Raw genomic sequence first — 19,126 nt, 5'->3', positions numbered from 1 at the left:
AGATAAAGTTCCTCTGATACGCTCTGGCAATCAAAAGCAAATAATTGCATCATGTGCAGAGTCTAAAAGCAGTTAAAACCTCTGACAACATCACTTATTTGTGCAATACTGATTGAATTGAGGGACTGTTTCTTTAAGAAACTCCCGGAAAAATGCGAACGTGATGTGCGTCAAATGCGCGCGCACTTTGACGAAGAGAAACAGAGAACAGTGTAAACAACATAAAGATAAAGTCATGCGGAGGTGAAGTATGACAGTATTTTGTTATAAAATATTAATTCCTTATCACTCAGTGTATCATTCCCAAGTTAATGTATTAATATTAAAGGCAGAACTTTACTGTAGTATCGCGGTTGTGTGCCTGAGGTAACGTTAGCCTGTTTACGTTAATAAAGATAATAAACTAATGTTTGAAAACACTTTTAACTAACGTAATAGTGTATATATTATCTTATATGTTATATTTTATAATATTTAAAATTATTGTAACTTTTAAATTCATTTCTGCAGCAGTTATTTTCACAATACAAATACAAATGACTAGTATTCCTGTTATTAGCATTTAGTACAAGGACATTGCTAGCGTTTAAAGTCTAGTCTTTACCCCTATAAAGCCTACTGTATCAATTTCTAAAGCCTCTAAATTATTAACATGATCTAAACTTTGCTTCTCGTGTCAAATCTTGACTGATTTTAATCAAGTGCAGTCATATTTCCAGATGAACTCTTACTGGACTGAAGCAGCTCAGCTTTACTTGATTCTCCATCAATCATCTTTTTAGTAAAATCAGTGCGTCTCAAATATGATCATCAGGATCTTTAGAGGAACTTTTGTTTCCAGAAGCTTTACTTTCAGTGTTCCTCAGCGGAGGAATGATCTTCACAAGCCTCCAAAACATCTGTTATCTTCTGAGGAGTGTGTATTTCTTCATCTCTCAATCAGCATTGCATTATATGTTTGGATCATTTCAGTCTCCTCTTATTAAGATATATTACTGGAGATATAGAGTGACTGCTGATATTTAGATCATTTACTGTCAGTATCTGCTGCACTGCTATAGAGATCTCATTCATTTACATTACAAGCAGCAGAATTTCATCATACTGTATAAATATCAGCATTTGCAGAAAATTCATATTTATGCCCAGTTTGTGTCTCTGAATAAAACTGAGCTGTTTTCCTCCATATTCTCTCTATATCAGACTATATGAGCCATAGAAATTATGCATCAAATATGAAACTCAACAAAAAAAAAACACATGAGCTCTTTCTTTTATGTTTGGTCTAAAGTTTCAGTAAACTGTTCCAGATTTTTCTGATGCTTATTTCAAATGTCAGGCTTTACTTGCTTAATCCACCAACTTTTTTTTGATTGCTTCCAACAGTGAACCAAGCTTTTCAAGTTTGGACACCAAATGACCCAAATTCTGACGCCAAACGTACTCGGCTTGCACCAAACGTGTCTTGTGAGTTCATCAGTAAATGACTTGGTGTTATATGCAAAATCTTTGGAAATATGTTGTTGAATTTCCTTAAAGATTGAGGCGATGGCAGCAGAACGGCACATCAAAATGCTCGCGGTTAAAGGAGAAGTGCTTGCTTTCCAGTGCAAGAGTTTCAGCTCAAAAACCAGAGATCATCGCAAAGGCTCAGAGGTTTCTTTCTACAGTTTGTCCTTCAACCGAGACTCACAGAACTTCTCCGTTAGAGATCGTAACTCGTCTCTGATTCACAAGGACGGCTCTGCAGAAACAGACATTGTTCATTGTTGCTCCGCTCTGGATGTTCAACAGAGACAAAAAGTGCCTTGTGTTTTACTGAGACTGTGCAAGAAGAGGACGTCTGCTTTTAAATACATGCTTTACTCCATATGCACAGCCACAGATGCAAAGCTTCATGCTGAGTTTGTGTTGCCATACGAGATGAGAGATAATATTTCGATATTACTTGGCCCTACATTGATTTGGAGTCATGAAAACTCTGTTTTTTATACATCCTCTCAAACCAGTGGAGTGAAAGAAGTGCCAATTCCCATGACGGTCAATTTTATTGGCGAACTTCCTCTTCGGCAAAGAAAACTAGTGATTCAAGGAGCCCAAAATGTGCCAAGTGATCAATCTAAAGTGAAAAACATACTGTATTTCATAGAAGATGGAAGAACATTGAATTCTGCATGTCTTGTACCTGATGCCTACAGCTCTGTGATCCAGTGCATGATGGTTCTGTCGGCTGAAGAAGTCGATGGTGGTTTGAGATCGGCTGTTCTGGCGGCTACAAGCATGAAACAGCTGGTTCGTTTTGAGAACGGACTTCCCCGGGACGTTTGTCTTCTTCCTTACGAGCAACCGCTGAGTATTCGGATGATTCACACTCTGAACGACTGTCTCGTTGTCGTAACCTTCAGTCAGGGAAACGTCTGCGCTGTGTGGAAAGACACTTTCCAGGTGAGTGTTTATTTGTGGTGTTGAAGTATTTAAGGAATAGTTCAGACAATTTGCTGAAAGATTTGGAGAAAAGTGTCACTGCATCGCTGTCTCAGCAATGGATGCTCTGCAGTGAATGGGTGCCGTCAGAATGAGAGCTGATAAAAACATCACAATAATCCACACCACTCCAGTCCATCAGTTAACATCTGGAGAAGACAAAAGCTGAAACAAATGTATCATTAAGACGTTTTTAACTCAAATACGAGTCCATAATCTGTAATAACCGAAGGTCCACTTATACTGTTTCAAGAGTAACAAGCGCAAACAAAAATTGTTCTGTCAGTCATTGCTATGATTGGCAGTGATAACTGTCCTGGGCGGAATGATCTATCTGACAAACCCATGTCAAAATAGACCTGTGCATTTAGTGATGCAGAGTAAATTCAGAGAGTAACAAAACTACAACAGCAACAAGTCTGCGTTGGTGGAATATATTTTTAGCAGCTTTTACAGTTTTCGATGTGTCCTTTTTAAGGCAGTTTAAAAAAAAATATTTTTTTAAATGAAATCTAAAAATACTTCAAAAAATGTAATGCATTATCTTCAGTACAGTACTAAAATTTGTTACAATTTTATAATAAATTCAAAATCAAGACCTGAAAACTAGGGAGTGGAAATGGCAACTGAGCTTTTGAGTGATCCTCTGCTGCCATCTACTGGATATAATGGTCATTTCATTTAATTGTCATCTCAAAAGAATTTTTCCACAAGGTTTTTTGGTACATTTTTTCATCATCTCCATGAATGAAAAGTGAATTTTACTGCACAACTGTAAAGTTAAAAATAACTGCATCCCTGACCGTTTACAAGCCAAAACAGCTCTAAACAAATATGTGGCTGGATTTTTTGATGAGAGATAACAGCAGATGGGCTTTTTCACTGGAGGAAGCGTTATTATGGATTATGGCCTTATTATTTTGGATTTATAATGTACTTATAATAATTATGGAATTATTATTTTGCCCAGAAGCAATGGTTAGAAGTTAAAAACGTCTTTATGGATTTGTTTCAGCTTTTGTCTTCTCCAGATGTTAACTGATGGACTGGAGTGGTGTGGATTATTGTGATGTTTTTATCAGCTGTTTGGACTCTCATTCTGACGGCACCCATTCACTGCAGAGCATCCATTGCTGAGACACTGATGCAGAGACACATTTCTACAAACCTGATGAAGAAACAAACATCCTAATCTTGGATCACCTGATGATGAGAAATGTCATGCAAATGTCACAATGTGCTAAAAATAAGATATTTTGCTTAAAGACAAGAGCCTGTTTTCTTTCTTTTAGTTTTGAAGCAAATGATCTGGATGTGTCCCTGACAGGTTTAGCCAGATTATGCATTTGGCAGATGCTTTTATCCAAATAATCTTTCATTGCATTTCATTAGCTCATACATTACCCTCTAATTGAAGGTTAAGCTGTTATCATCATAAAACAGTGATTATAACAGTCTTTTTAATGGAGATTATTTCTAGGACAGTATTTGTTGTGTCTAAAGCAGTGGTATCGTTTGAGACTATATTTGAAGGTATTTCTGCTGTAAAGCTATAATGACAAAGCTGCTAATTTTCAAATATTTTTATTTACAGAAACAAGGATTGGCAATATATTAAAATAATTATGGGCAATTTGGAGAGATTTGGCTTTTTTTAACACGTTCTTTCAGACTAGTGGAAATAAAACATCTAAAATACACATTTAAGTGTTTATTTTATTGCACTTTATCTATTTCAATGATTTCATTACAAAACATCTTTAAAAGTTTGTATCTGCACTTCAGCAGCACTTTAGTTTACACGCACCTGTTTTATTCCTGTCTATGTTCTGAATGCTTTTACTAAGGGGTTTGTTTATATTATATATCATTCACATGATTTTATGCAACATTTTAATCATGAAAACATGGTGGAAATGTTTTTTTTCTCTGGCTGTTGAGTATTTTCTGATTTATAATTTTTTTTTAAAAAGAGAGAGAAATCCAAAATAATAATTCAGTATCTCAATAAAGTCAAACAAGCATTTAGATTTTTGAACCTGAATTTATCGAATGTTCAGATTTATCTCCTGGAAATATTTGCTAAATATTTAAATAAATGTCTAATTTACATTAAAAACTGACTTTTTATAATCTTATTCACTGGGGGTGTCTTGCCTTAAACTAAAATTTATTTTAATTTGAATTGTTTGTGATCATTTTAATTTAATTGTAGACAATAAAAATTACATTTATAAAATGTCTCAACTTTTAAAGATAATACTCATTTTCATAATTTTTTTTTTCAGGTCTGGATATCACACTTTTAAAATTCCCTCAGATATTATCCAGGTTTGACAAGACTTTGTGATGTAAAATAAATGTAAAATAAAATCCAGCTAATGATAAATAAAAAAGTTTTTTTTTTTTTTCTGGGGAAAAATTTAAATTGTCCCCACAATGTCAGCTTATTAGATCTTTTACCTTATTTTATTGCTCATTTTATGTCATTTTAAGCCACCTTGTGGCCCCATTGGCAGTGTGCTGAGGCTCTATAGTGGGTCCCGGGCCCCTTGTAGAGAACCACTGCTCTCTAAAGCATCACAAAATGCATTTGGTGACTTCGACAGCAACTTCAGTTTGCTGTTACGCTTCTTTAAGAGGTTTGGTGTGTTTAATAAACAGGAAGGAGGCTGTCAATCACAGCACAGATGTTTACTGTACACTTACTGATGGACGATATTAAAAGCTGTTTGCAGGACTTGCATTTAAAGGTTACTGTTCGTACCAGAAACATTTCAAAGCAGCAGAAAATGTCAGATTATTTATCTGTTATGATGCATCGCTGCATGTTTATCCAGGAGCCTGTTGAAGCGATAAGACGAGTGTTTTCACAGTAACTGGAGTAACATTTGGGTCTGTTTTACATCTAATACAGGTTTCTGTTGAAGATGCATTAATTCTGTTAAATGCATAAATAATAAGCTTTTATATACGTTTTTTTTTTTATTGCATTAAGAGGGTGAAAGCTTTTTGAATTTGAATATCAGGGTAAATTTAACTTATTTTGTCTTCTGGGAAACAAGTAACTATCTTCTGTAGCCTCTGAAGGGCAGTACTAAATGAAAAAATATGATATTTAGACAAAATAAGAAAAATTTAGACATCTCCATTCTGTTCAAAAGTTTTCACCCCTGGCTCTTAATGCATGGTTTTAACTTCTGGAGCATCAGTGAGTGTTTGAATCTTCTGTAACAGTTGCTTATGAGTCCCTCAGTTTTCCTCAGTGTGAAAAGATGGATCTCAAAATCATACAGTCATCGTTGGAAAGGGTTCAAAATACACAAAAATGCTGGAAAACCAAAGAATTTGTGGGAGCTGAAGGATTTTTCTGAAGAACAGCAGGCAGTTTATCTGTTCAGGACAAACAAGGGACTCATGAACAACTATCACTAAACAAAACAAAACACAGCTGTGGATCATTCAGCTAACAAAGCAATATTAAGAATCGAGGGGATGTAAACTTTTGAACGGGTCATTTTTAGAAATTCAACTATTATTTTCTCTTGTGGACTATATGTAAACATCTTTTATGTGAAATATCTTACTCATGTCAGTACTAAATAAACAATAACATGCATTTTGTATGATCCCTCTCATTTTGGTAAAATAATTAACATTTTGCAGATTCTGAAAGGGGGATGTAAATTTTTGACCTCAACTGTATATATCTACTGCAAATATATAACTAATGGTGTTCTTCCGTGTTTCAGGTGGCGGGGTGTTGGACAGGAGTGCGTCTGCTGCTCGTTGATGACTTTATGGGATGCGGGACGGATCAGATGCTCTTAGTGTTTGAGAGTTCATCAGCAGAACCGCTTAGCAGCTTTCTACTCACTGATCTGTGTGCCGTCACTTACTCTGTGCGTCAACAGCTTTGTCTATCAGTGCTTCTCAGCTGCTTTGCTTCAGGAACAAGCATTATATATTGCACATTCAATTTTATCTAGTCTTTAGAGTTTGATTGGATGCACATAAATACATAAAATAGATGCACATAAAAGGATGCACAAAAATATCTAAAACTTTATTTATTTAGATTTATTAATTATGCATGATTAGTTGCATTTGTTTGCATTGAGCACAGTTTCTCCCTGCTGTCTGTAGTATGAACGGACAGACGTGCAACACACCGGTTGAGAAGCACTGATCTCTGTTTCTAATGTGTCTGATTGATTTTGCTGTGTGTTAAAACTATCAATACTCTGTAGTGTGGCCGATCAGACGGCGAGGAGCCGAACACATCAGACGCAGCGCAGGAGAATCACCTTCTTATGGTTCAAGCATTACAGTCCAGACTGCAGGTAATTAACAGAAGCACCTGCTCGTCTGTCTACAGACTCATAATGTTTCCTTCCTCTGAAAATAGAGATATTAAGAGAATAGTTGTGTGATGAAGAGGAAAATTTGGTTACACTTTATTTTAAGGTGTCCTCGTTACAGTATAATTTTACATTTAAGTACTGAGTAATATTAATTAACTGCATGTACTTACTATATGGTTAGGATAAGGGTTTGGTTTAGGATTACTTGCATGTAAATATGCATGATTAATTGTTATTATAATAGTAAGTGCATGCAATATGTGTAACAAGGACACCTTGAAATAAAGTGTTACCGAAAAATTCTGTCAGTTACTCACCTTCATGTCATTTGTGTTTTTTTTTTCTTCTATAGAACATAAGGATTTGCTTTTGTGGGAATTTACCATAATTTTAAACATTAAGCAACAGTTTCAAAGCAGTATTATTTCAGTATCACTGAGATACTGTTCTTAGCATAGTTTTTATTAGCAGTTTGAATTTAATTTAGTTTGTATTTAATTTATTGAATTTTTTTAATTGTTTTATTATTTTCATTTAAATTGTTGTTAATGTTTTATCCACTTATTTTGTTTTATTTTTGCTTAACTATCATAACCCTGTTCCAAAAAGGACCAAAAAAAGTACAATAGAAGTACAGACAACAATTATAATTAATATCTAAATTAAAATAAACAAAGTCTAATGAAATATATTAATCCTGCACACTGCTATTATACAGTAGCTTGCAAATCATATTTTAACGTACCATATCGGTCATGACTTTAATCAGGCATCGTTTTCAAGAATGAATAAAGGATGATTGAAAAATTGCATTAAAATCTGATTTTCCAGCTATAGCAGTTTGCAGAATTCATCTATTTTTGGATTATTTGCTTTTCTTTATTCCTATGCACCTGCTTATATAATTTACTAGTAGTTGCGGTGGCAGTTTCGGTTTTTCACTTACAACTGAAGTTACATTGTAAGAGAATTTCCTACAATAACTGAAAAAAAGTTACATAAAGTAATGCAACTGTAATACATACGAGTTGTGCATGATATTTTAAGTTGTCTTAAGTCATATGAGGCTGTTGCATATTCTTTGTGTTCAGTTCTGACAAGAAGCATCAAACTTGCTATGATGCATCAACAATTTTTAAATCTGAATTTGATCAGCTTCAACAATGGGAAGATTATCAGTGTTTTTTTATAATTCGCATTCGCTTGTTTTAATGCACTTACAATGCAACTTCAATTGTAAGCGCATAACTTTTAAATGCATTTTGTATTGTTTGTATTATATTTATTTTTTGTGGCTTTGGGTGAAAGTTTAATATTAGGGAAAAAGGATTTTACTTGGATTTAACTTTTTTTGGGGGGGGTATTTGAAGTGGTATTTCTTGAGTATGAAAATTTGCTGTATTTTTTGAGAGTGAAAATGTGCTGTTTTTGTGAATGTTTAGTGCTATATAGACTTGGTCACATGGCAATTGTCAACTAATAATCAACTAAACATGACAATTGCCATGCATCCTAAAGTTTGCTTTGATGATACTTGTTAGTATACTTTAAAACATTGGTCTCAAACTCAATTCCTGGAGGGCCACAGCTCTGCACAGTTTCGCTCCAACCCTAATCAAACACACCTGATCCAGCTAATCGAGGTCTTCTGGATTACTAGAAATGTCCAAGCAGGTGTGATTTGGAGCTGGTAAGAGCTAAACTCGGCAGAGCTGTGGCCCTCCGGGAATTGAGTTTGAGACCACTGCTTTAAAATGACAGTTTTGTACCTTTTTTCTGAGATTGTGGTATTGAAGCTGGAATATTTCTCTCAAATATAACATGCATGGTTGTCTGTTATTGGTTTGTTGTGTCTTTAGAGCGGCCTGAACATCCTTGAAGACCTTCAGAGAGACGTGGAGGTCAAAGATAGACTTCTACAGCAGTCATTAGTGGCTTTAACTGATCTGGTGTCAGGCAGAAAACATGTCTTCTCCTCTCCAGAGCAGGTTCTTCAAAGCTTTATAGTAAAAGTGCTTGAGATTAAACTATCAGTCAACAGTTTAGCACTCGGTTTGTCTGTGAATGTCGCAGGAGGGGCTTGTTTCTCTGTGGGATGATGATGATGATGATGATGGTGCTGGAGATGAAGAGGATGACGGGATGCAGACTGAATGTGCTGAAGCTCCTTTGAAGATGCACAGAGTTTGGCAAAGAATCATCGGACAGAGTTTGATCGTCGGTGTCGTTCTGAAAACAAATAAGACGTATGTGAGATTTACTCTTCAAACGAGTCGCTGTACAAGCTTCTAAAAATCTATTCTGAAAATAATCAACGCTTTTTTTTCACTAAAGCAAGAAACTTTGTTATTATAGTTTTTATTAATATTAGTTTTTATTTTTATATTTTGTATTCTTTTTCTCAAGCTATTTTGTTGATTTTATTTTATTATTTAGGTCCAGATATAGTTTTTATTATTTCAGTTTCAGTTCTAGTTATTTTAGTACATCAAGTAGAAACTAAATGAAAATGAAAAATGTTTATAGCAAATCTCGGTTGATTGCTTGATTATAAATTCGCAGAATGTAAAGTATATTTTCTCACAATTCTAATCTGCTAAACGTGACTGTAAGGCAATAAGTTAAGATATTATAAGCATAAACATCATGATTTTCTGTAAAGCTTTGACTCCGGGTTATTGTAGTAAACTGAAATGTAAATAAAATTCAAACAAATAAAAACTTTTTTATTTGAAAAACAATAAACATGAATTAAAATGAAATCATCAATTATTGCACACAAATCATAAGACAATATTTAACATTTTGTTATATATATATATATAATATATATAAAATAGACTAATGAAAAAGGAAAATGCAATAAAAATGGTTTAAAATAATATAACAGATGAAAATACATTAACAAATTCATAAAAAGTGATTGCTCAAAAGATCTGATTAACCTAAATTAATTGTCTTGCCATTTTTGCTGCTGAAGTTTAAAGATGAAGTCTAGTGAACAAAGTAAAGCGTTTGTAGGCTGATTTCTCTGAAAGGTGTGAGACTGTACAGCTCTCAAAACATTGATCTGTTTGTTTGAGCGTTACAACCTACCATCCAGCTCCAGACTTCATGCTAATAGAGAATGGGAGCAAATATTGAAGCTGAATCTCATTACTGTACAGTTATCTGATATATTCACACTCAGGCTGTTCAGGGTAATAGAGACTGTAACCATAGAAACAAGACCGCCATGCAAATTGAGTCTGTTTTTAGAAATGAAATGAAATAAAATGAAAAAATATGATTTTTCCTTGCATTTATTTAATGAGACAAATGTGAAAATGTGCCTTAGTTATATCTATTTTTTCTTTTAACTAGATTTTTACTGTATTTTACTTCTTACACTAAACATTTTGAAATCTACTTGACTACAATAACTGATTGATTCAAGTGATGCTTCCTCTAAATAAGAACAAACATTTTTTTGGTTTTTGCTTTTTGCAGTAAACAGTAATATTTACCTACAGATATTGTTTTTGCAAAGCATTTTTAAAGATTGTAAAATGCCATGAGACATTTTAGTTGGTTGCCCAAATTAATATATATATATATTTTTTAAAGTGAGGTTTGCATAATTTGTGTGTACGTTTTGTATGCTTCCTCTGTTTCCTTTTCATGTTATTTTAGTATCAGTAATATTCTATTATAATTTTGTTAATATTTTTAATTCAATTTAATTTTAATTTTCTGTTTTTTATTTTAATTTTGTGTTTTGTCATTTTATTGTCTAATTTAATTTTAATTTTATTTTAGTGCTTAAATTTAAACTAAACGAAAATGAGAAATGTGCAGCAAGCTGAAATACATATTTTTTCAATTCATTTTAGTTAACTTTTTATTTTATTGCAATGATTTCTTTTTGTGGTTTAAATTTTAGTTAACAATAATAACTCTGATATTGTGACATAATTACTCTCTTCTGACTGTTTTGTAGGTCTGTAACGAATATTAGCGCTTCGATTGTGTTGGATTCTCAGCAAACCGGAGTGGCTCCTGTTCTGAGCACTAAGACTGTGATTCTGCCCTATCCTGCATCAGACACAGCTGTCTCTCACGGCCCGTCACCGGTGAAGAAGATCAGACGCTCCGATTGTTCTGCTGACAGCGACGGATCAAAACTCGCCCTGGTCGCTGTGACTGACGCAGCTCCTTTATTAACCTCAGGTTGCGTCAGATGTCCCATCATGCTTCATTACAGCTCCAAAGAATCACCCGGATGTCCTGCGGGAGAATGTGCTCGGGTTTCTCAACACTGCGGGCACATCTCGCTGGATCTAAAGGATATTTCCATGGGAAAGTTGCATCCACGACTGTTACAGGAGCACAGACTCAACACAGGTCAGAAAACAGCCTTATGAGTGGCAGTTTATAGTAAGGATGCACCGATATATCGGCCGATAACCACTGTCAGCTAATTACTTAAATACAGCCAGTTATCAGAGCTGATTATATCTTCTCAATCAAAACGTGTGAAGTAAATGTCTTTTGTGTGGAATTTAGGGCTGTCGAAGTTAACGAGATAACGCAATCTCATTTTTATTCACATAACGCATTCAGGTCAGTTTTGACCTGGAAGAGATACATTTTTCCAAAAAATGCATAGTTTTTAGAAAGGGAATGAAACTTCACAAATGCTTTAAAACCCCCAAAAGACTTTGTTTCTTTCTTTCTTTATTAGATTTTTTTTACAATTATTTTCAAGAGATATATTAATTTAATTTTGTTTCCTGTCATTTTTTTAACTGGGTATGCATAGGTTGTTATTAGATGTTACAAATACTCATCTATGAAGATATATTAGTGTAGAAAAGCTTTTATAAAATACAGCCTTTTACCAATATCTCGCATGCTTTTGAGACTGGATTTTGAGGCTAAACATGAATATATGCACCTTTTGACGAACCATTGCTGCATGAAGAAATACATTTTTTTTCATCTGAAAGTAGAAGTTTATACAAATAAAACATTTTTAGCTTGTGTATTTATATAGTTTATATTTTGTTAGAAATAAATATTGAGGTTTCATAAATTTGGACTGTTTTTGAGCAATCATGAGTTATGAATAGGAGCCTATTTACTTTTAATTATATATGTATGTTTATTTATGTTTGAATAGGCCTAAATCATGAAGAAAAGTTTTTATGAAAAATGTGCAATTGAGTTGTATACAAACATTTCAGTTTTCATCTGATTGTGATTTATTATATTTAAAGATAAATAGTGGTTGAATATAGTAGTTTGGGCTCTGTTGTTAATTTTAACCTCTAATATTAAAGTAATGTACCAAATGAGTGTTCCTGTACAGTTTACAGCATTACTTGGGAGAGAGTTTTTTTTTTTCCCTTGTGATTCTGAAAACCAAACTATCGGTTTCAGTATTGGTATCGGTATCGGTTCCGGGTGCATCTGTCACAGTGGTGTTCTCTGATGGTTTGTGTGTTCAGACGAGGCCAGAGAGGATCTCCTCAGCCTGATGGCGCTGCTGGACGTGTGGTTTTTCCGGCTGGAGTGTCCGGATCACACGCTGGCGGATGTGCAGGGCTGGTTGCAGGAGTCGCTGAGGTTCGAGCGGCTGGAGATTGACCCGCACTTCACCGCAGACCCGTCAGGCGTCCAGCTCTTCCGCTGGGAGCAGAACTCTCCGTTTCAGGGCGTCTTGAGCGTCTACTGCAGGTGAAAACATGGACTATCGGTTTGTTTCAGTCATGTGACTTTCTGCTCATCCGCCATGTTCACTGGAACAGAGATATATGGATAAAAATATTAGGACACCGCCTTCTAATGAAAAGGTTTGACTACTATATGCTGTCAGTCGATTAGAATGTTTTATCTAATTAATTGCAGGGTGCTGCAATTAATTAATCTAGTTAATCGCAAACTAAATTTGGCTTTGAAAATATCCCCAAAAGATATTTAAAGCTATTATGGAGAGAGAGAGAGAAAGAGACCTATGATTTCTGTAATTGCAGACTATGCTTCTTAAACTAGACTATACTTCTTTAGTACCTTTATTTTATTTATTTATATATAGCGCATTTAACAATACATATTGTGTCAAAGCACTTAACAGTATCAGATTGGAGGATAGAGTGTCAGTAATGTATAATAATAAGATTAAACACTCAATTTTCAGTTAAAGGCATTTCATTATTGAATTCAGAGATGTCATTGTCTAGATCAGTTTAGTTTAAATAGTATCTGTGAAATCTAATTGACGATAATCGCTAGAAATCAAGTGTCCCCAACTGAGCAAGCCAGAGGCGACAGCGGCAAGGAACCAAAACTCCCCTCTGTGACAGAATGGAGAAAAAAACCTTGGGAGAAACCAGGCTCAGTCGGGGGGCCAGTTCTCCTCTGGCCAGAATATTATTGTTTATTTATTGTTTACTTATTATTTTAATTAAAAATTTAAAATGTATAAATGTATTATATTTCTATTTTTATATTGTTGCAATTTCTGACGATAATAGTATTATGTAGTTAGGTATTTTATTATATTTTTTGTTATTTTCTTTTCTTTTTAGTTTTATTGTATTTTAAATCGAGGTCTTCACTGGGCATATGTCCCCGGGGTTAATCCAGGTGTCCGGCCTCCGCCGACGATCAGGGCCACATACATCATCTCCCAGCGCCGATCCACCATCTGATCCGGACACGGACTGAGAAACAGAATAAGAAAGAAACAGACAAATATTAGCGTAGATGCCATTCTTCTTATGATATAACGAGTACATCATGTGTTATGGGGAGTGTTCCCGGTTCCGGTTGATCTAATTAATGCAGCCTAACAATCCTTTAACGGATTTGAATAATAGAAGTATATTAGTGTATTATATGTAAGCCAGGTTAAAGAAATGTGTCTTTAATCTAGATTTAAACTGACAGAGTGTGTCTGCCTCCAGAACAGTGTTAGGTAGATTGCTCCAGAGTTTGGGTGCTAAATAGGAAAAGGATCTGCCGCCCGCAGTCGATTTCGATATTCTAGGTATTATCAAACGGCCAAAGTTTTGAGAACGCAGCAGACGTGGAGGACTATGATGTGATAAGAGCTCGCTCAAGTACTGAGGAGCTAAGACATGCAGGGCTTTATAAGTAATTAACAAGATGTTAAAATCTATACGATGTTTGATAGGGAGCCAATGCAGTTTTGACAGAACCGGGCTAATATGATAATACTTCCTGGTTCTAGTAAGGACTCTAGCTGCTGCATTTTGGACCAGCTGTAGTTTGTTGATCAAGCGTGCAGAACAACCACCCAATAATGCATTACAATAGTCTAACCTTGAGGTCATAAACGCATGAATTAGCATTTCTGCATTTGACGTTGAGAGCATAGGTCGCAATTTAGATATGATTTTGAGATGCTAGAAACATGGCTTTCAAATGAAAGATTGCTATCAAACAGCACACCTAGGTTCCTAACTGATGACGAAGAAATGACAGAGCAGCCGTCAAGTGTTAGATAGTGTTCTAGGTTATTACATGTGGGGATTTTAGGTCCAATAATTAACAATTATTGGACAATTAAATTTTTTCAGAATTTAACAGTAAGAAGTTACCTGTCATCCAGTTTTTTATATCGACTATGCATTCCGTTAGTTTCTCAATTTGGTGTGTTTCACTGGGCCGCGTAGAAATATAGAGCTGAGTATAATCAGCATAACAGTGAAAACTAACATCATGTCTCCTGATAATATCTCCCAAGGGTAACATGTAAAGCGTGAAAATTAACGGCCCTAGTACTGAGCCTTGAGGTACTCCATACTGCATTTGTGATCGATATGATACCTCTTCATTCACTGCTACGAACTGATGGCGGTCAGATAAGTACGATTTGAACCAAGCTAAGGCACTTCCACTAATGCCAACAAAGTGTTCTAGTCTATTTAAAAGAATGTTGTGGTCGAACGCAGCGCTAAGATCCAGTAGAACTAATAAAGAGATACAACCACGATCAGATGATAGAAGCAGGTCATTAGTAACTCTAATGAGAGCAGTCTCAGTACTATGATACGGTCTAAATCCTGACTGGAATTCCTCACAAATACTATTCTTCTCTAAGAAGTAATATAATTGTGAGGATACAAACATTTCTAGTATCTTTGACAGCAAAGGGAGATTTGAGATCGGTCTGTAATTAACTAGATCTTTTGGGTCAAGCTGTGTTTTTTTAATTAGAGGCTTAATAACAGCCGATTTGAAGGTTTTGGGGACCTATCCTAATGACAATGATGATTTAATAATAGCCAAAAGAGGATCGATGACTTCTGAAAGCAGCTCTTTTAGTACTTTAGATGGAATAGGGTCTAACATACATGTTGTTGGTTTAGATGATTTAACAAGTTTATACAATTCTTCCTCTCCTATAGTAGAGAATGAGTGGAATTGTTCCTCAGGGGATCTATAGTGCACTATCTGATGCGATACTGTAGCTGACAGCTGCATGGTTACAATTTTATCTCTGATAGTATTGATCTTGGAAGTAAAGTAGTTCAAAAAATCATTACTGCTGTGCTCTTGGGAAACGAGGAAAAAAATAACATTTCTTTAAAATGACGAGTAAATAATAACAAAATGGACTTTATTCATTTAAATTAAAAGTTTGATTCATTGGAAGACTGTGTTGCTGTTTGATGAGCGTGATTGGTTGTGTTCTGCCGCAGGGATGAGCTGAGTTTGCTGCACTTCCTGCACTCGCTGTGTGACTTCCTGCCCGTGTCACATGACGTGCAGCCGCTGGAGAGGCCGAGGTTCTGTGCTGGATCTCTAGCTCAGACACTGCAGACAGAGATCCACACCGTGACAAAGGAGGCGTCTTCAGCACTGTGCTCTGATGAGGGAGCGAGGAAAGGAGAGGCGGAGTCACAGATGCTCCATACACTCAGGGAGGAGGGGCTTAAAGAACAGGGGCGGTGCAACGAGAGGCTCCGCCCCCTGCAGGACCAGACACGCTACAGCAGACTGATAGAGCGCATGATTCACGTGCAGCTGGACGCCGATGAAGCCGCTCTGGTGGAAGCTCCTCGTCTGTAGGTAAAGGGACATCAAACTCACCGTCACGCCGGTCCGTAGTTTTTAAAACTCAAAAATACCATCCAAAATGCACAAGAAGCAAATCAAAACAGTCGTATGACTCCCCTCATCTCATTTTAAACATGTTACAGTCAGTCATGTGACACACGAGAACCAATGGCTTTTATCTCCAGTGACATCTTTTGTGATTTATTCATTTAATCTTTTATTTGATTTATCTTATTTCAGAGCTGTGGTGAATAGGGAAGATTATCGGTTAATAACTATTTTAGTATTATAAATATAGTACATATTTAAGTATTTTAAGTTTTTATTCATTTTAGTTAGTTTTAGAAGGTTTTTTTTTTTTTTTTTTTTTTTTAGGGTTTATTAGTATTTTTAAATGCATATTTATTTATTTTTATTTCAGTTATTTTCAGGTTTAGTTTTATTTTATTTTATTTTAGTAATTTTGTTGTGCATTTTTATCAGTTTAATTAGTTTGCGTTGTTTTTAAATGTCTAGTTTTATTATTATATTTGTTTTGTTTTTCATTATTTTCATAATTGCTACTTCAAATTAAACTAAATGACAACTAGAAAAGTGAGTAATATTTGCATATTACAGCATAACTGAAAGGTGTTTGTTTTATTATAATTAACATCTATTTAACATTTAAGATAAATGTTTTTAATATCTTGTTTTAATTATAATAATTACACTTGTTCTGTACGTCATGCAAAATATCACTAGAAATGCACAAGCCATTTTTTTACAAAAAAAAGTTAAAATAGGAATCTTTTTTTAATAAATAAAATGCAATTAATGACTTTTAAAAAATGACAATATTGACAAATATATATATTAACAATATTTACACAAATATGGTGCCTTTTTGCCATTTTTGGGTATAATAGGAAAAATAACAGCATACAGGTTTGAAATGGCATGAGATGAGTAAATGATTTCAGAATGAGCTTTTCAGTTGAATTATTCCTTTAAAACAGCTCGGTAGAGAGGTAGAAGCAGCACGAGGAGCATCACGGCTTGATCAAATCAATGAAATAAGACATGTTTCTCTGGAAGCGAGTGACCGCTCTGCATCTTTCAGCTGATCATCAGCGGCTGTGGATCTGAATCCATGAGCTTCTGCTGGTTTGGTCTTGAGGTTCTCCAGGGATTCACGGCTCTGATAGTTCAGTGACATTTCCACAGCAAACACTTCATCTGCCCTCAGAGAAACAGATTCTCCATCACCGCCTGTGTCTCGCTTCCAGCAATCATTTGTGCGTTTACTGTTAAAAATAAACGCTTGGATGCAAAAAGCCTTCAAGACAATTATTTTTTTCATAAATAATGAGGTTCTTTATACTGTATTTCAGTCTTTCTGCTTTCTACCAAAATTTAACATTACTTGCTGTTGTTACTTGTGGAATTTAATAGCAATTTATGTGTGAAAATTATTCTTAAATCTTACATGTAAATACTAGTATACAGTATATGTATCTCAGTTTTTATCTCAATTTATTTCTGTTTATTCTGTTTGTTTGTTTGTTTACAGTATATAAATAAAGATGAACACAAATATAGGGTTCCTACATGGTCTGGAAAAGTATGGGAATGTTTAATGATTCTTTAGTGATTGTCAAACACAACTGAATGAATTCAAGGTGCATGTTTTCATCAAGCAAAATGTTTTGGGTTTCTTCTCACGATATTCTTAGTACCATATGACATTGCCTTGAGGACCTTTGCAAAAATAAAAAATATACAGACTTTTATGTGTGCATGAGAAACCATTGAAGTTAGCATATAGAGCAATGCACACTGAACCACCTGTTGTGACATCAGCCCATTTTGAGCTGAGGTGTCTTGGCACACTGCCCTAATGAAAGCCACATGAACACTTTTTTTTTTTTTTTTTTAACAGTACCAGTCTTTTTTTTTTATAGACCCTTGAACTTGACTAATAGTACAATGCACACAGCTGTATTGTGCCATCAGCCCATTTCGTATCATAGTTTCTCCGCCGCTGCAGAGGATGTTAAATTAGACATTAGGCCTTGATATTAGAGGTCCTACCAAAAGAAAAGCCAAATTTTGAGCAAGTAGATCTCTGTTAATTCATGTGCATCCATGCTCTCAGTTTATTCATAGTAAGATAGCAGTGATGCACAAAGGAAATAGGTTATATAAAACTAGAAATTGTAATGCGTAAGCAAGCTCCCATTGCGCTTGTGAATAGTTTCTCGAGGGCACAAAAAGTTTCTTGTGTGCATGCAAAAGTCACTTAGAGAAAATTAATGTAAAAAAAAACCTTTTTAGCCGTACTGATTAGGCTACCATTTATATAACCACAGTTGTGCAAATACCATGGTTAAACTATGGTTAGTGTAGTAAATCCATTGTATAGTAACCATTTTTAGTTTTTATATAATAAATAAATGAATTAATTAATTAATTTTAATAGCCTACCAAGTTAGCTAGCTTACATAACATCTCAATCCAGTAATTGTGTATTTTGTCATCTTATTTAGGCTGATAATACCCCCCCCCCCCCAAAAAAAACCCTAAGGACTCCTGGGATGTAAACTTAAAATAAACTGATTTAACTGATAAATGTCTCAGCCATGTTTGTCACTTTGCTGTTCCCTTAAATATTTCTGATGTGGTTTGTGTCTATTTGCAGTGCGTTTCTTTATTTATTTGTTTGTGTGGTGAGTATTTGTAGCGCGCGTGTTGTCAAATTGATGAAGATGTTTTCTTAATTTGCAGGTGTTTTTTCATTTGCAGCACACTGAACTCTCTCGCCCACAGTACATTTCCAAGATTTTTTAAAATCAATTAATAATTTATATATTATTTTTCCCCGAAATCAGTAGCACATCTGTGAGTATTATGAGGTCTGATGCTCTTGTGTTTCAGTCTGCAGATCAATCAGCGTTTGACATGAAGATCAGCGTCTGAAAACACTTTCCTGAGGAACGACAGCAGCTTCTCGCTGACAGATCAGAGGCTTCTGCTGAAGAGAATGAAGCCTTAGATTGAAATAGGAGAAGAATACGGCTGTTTCAGATACACACTGATGATTTCCACAAAAATACTCAGATTTTCTCTTGGACAGGCAGAAACTGGCAGTGAATTACAAATATTGACATGTATTTGGTTTTCTAGTTTTGTACATATGTAAATAAACGGTGAACAGAAGAAGAATGCACATT

At 35.0% G+C, this 19,126-nt stretch overlaps 1 protein-coding gene across 2 annotated transcripts; it reads left to right on the top strand.

The window, feature by feature from the left end:
- Positions 1 to 156: 156 nt before the first annotated feature.
- LOC306876545 (Fanconi anemia group B protein-like) lies at positions 157 to 19,126 on the top strand. Of its 2 annotated transcripts, none has more exons than XM_079427826.1 (11): positions 157 to 243; positions 1,387 to 1,467; positions 1,540 to 2,445; positions 6,237 to 6,386; positions 6,735 to 6,827; positions 8,708 to 8,836; positions 8,922 to 9,094; positions 10,828 to 11,231; positions 12,338 to 12,566; positions 15,557 to 15,926; positions 18,831 to 19,126. In XM_079427826.1, the coding sequence occupies exons 2-10, from the start codon at positions 1,417 to 1,419 to the stop codon at positions 15,924 to 15,926; spliced, it is 2,505 nt and encodes an 834-aa protein (XP_079283952.1). In that variant the 5' UTR covers positions 157 to 243; positions 1,387 to 1,416; the 3' UTR covers positions 18,831 to 19,126. The 2 variants fall into 2 exon arrangements, with proteins under 2 accessions (XP_079283952.1, XP_079283953.1); XM_079427827.1 differs by having other exon boundaries at positions 190 to 248.

This window comes from Barbus barbus, assembly GCF_936440315.1.
Source record: "Barbus barbus genome assembly, chromosome: 10".
NCBI classification, from domain to species: Eukaryota; Metazoa; Chordata; class Actinopteri; order Cypriniformes; family Cyprinidae; genus Barbus; species Barbus barbus.
This window is presented reverse-complemented; position numbering and strand designations above follow the sequence as displayed.

Bases quoted from the DNA above. Each gene is read 5' to 3' on its own strand.
- LOC306876545 (XM_079427826.1), top strand. From the start codon at position 1,417: ATGACCCAAATTCTGACGCCAAACGTACTCGGCTTGCACCAAACGTGT. The intron at 8,837-8,921 runs GTTCTTCAAAGC...TGAATGTCGCAG, and splicing joins TCTTCTCCTCTCCAGAGCAG to GAGGGGCTTGTTTCTCTGTG. The intron at 11,232-12,337 runs GTCAGAAAACAG...TTGTGTGTTCAG, and splicing joins GGAGCACAGACTCAACACAG to ACGAGGCCAGAGAGGATCTC.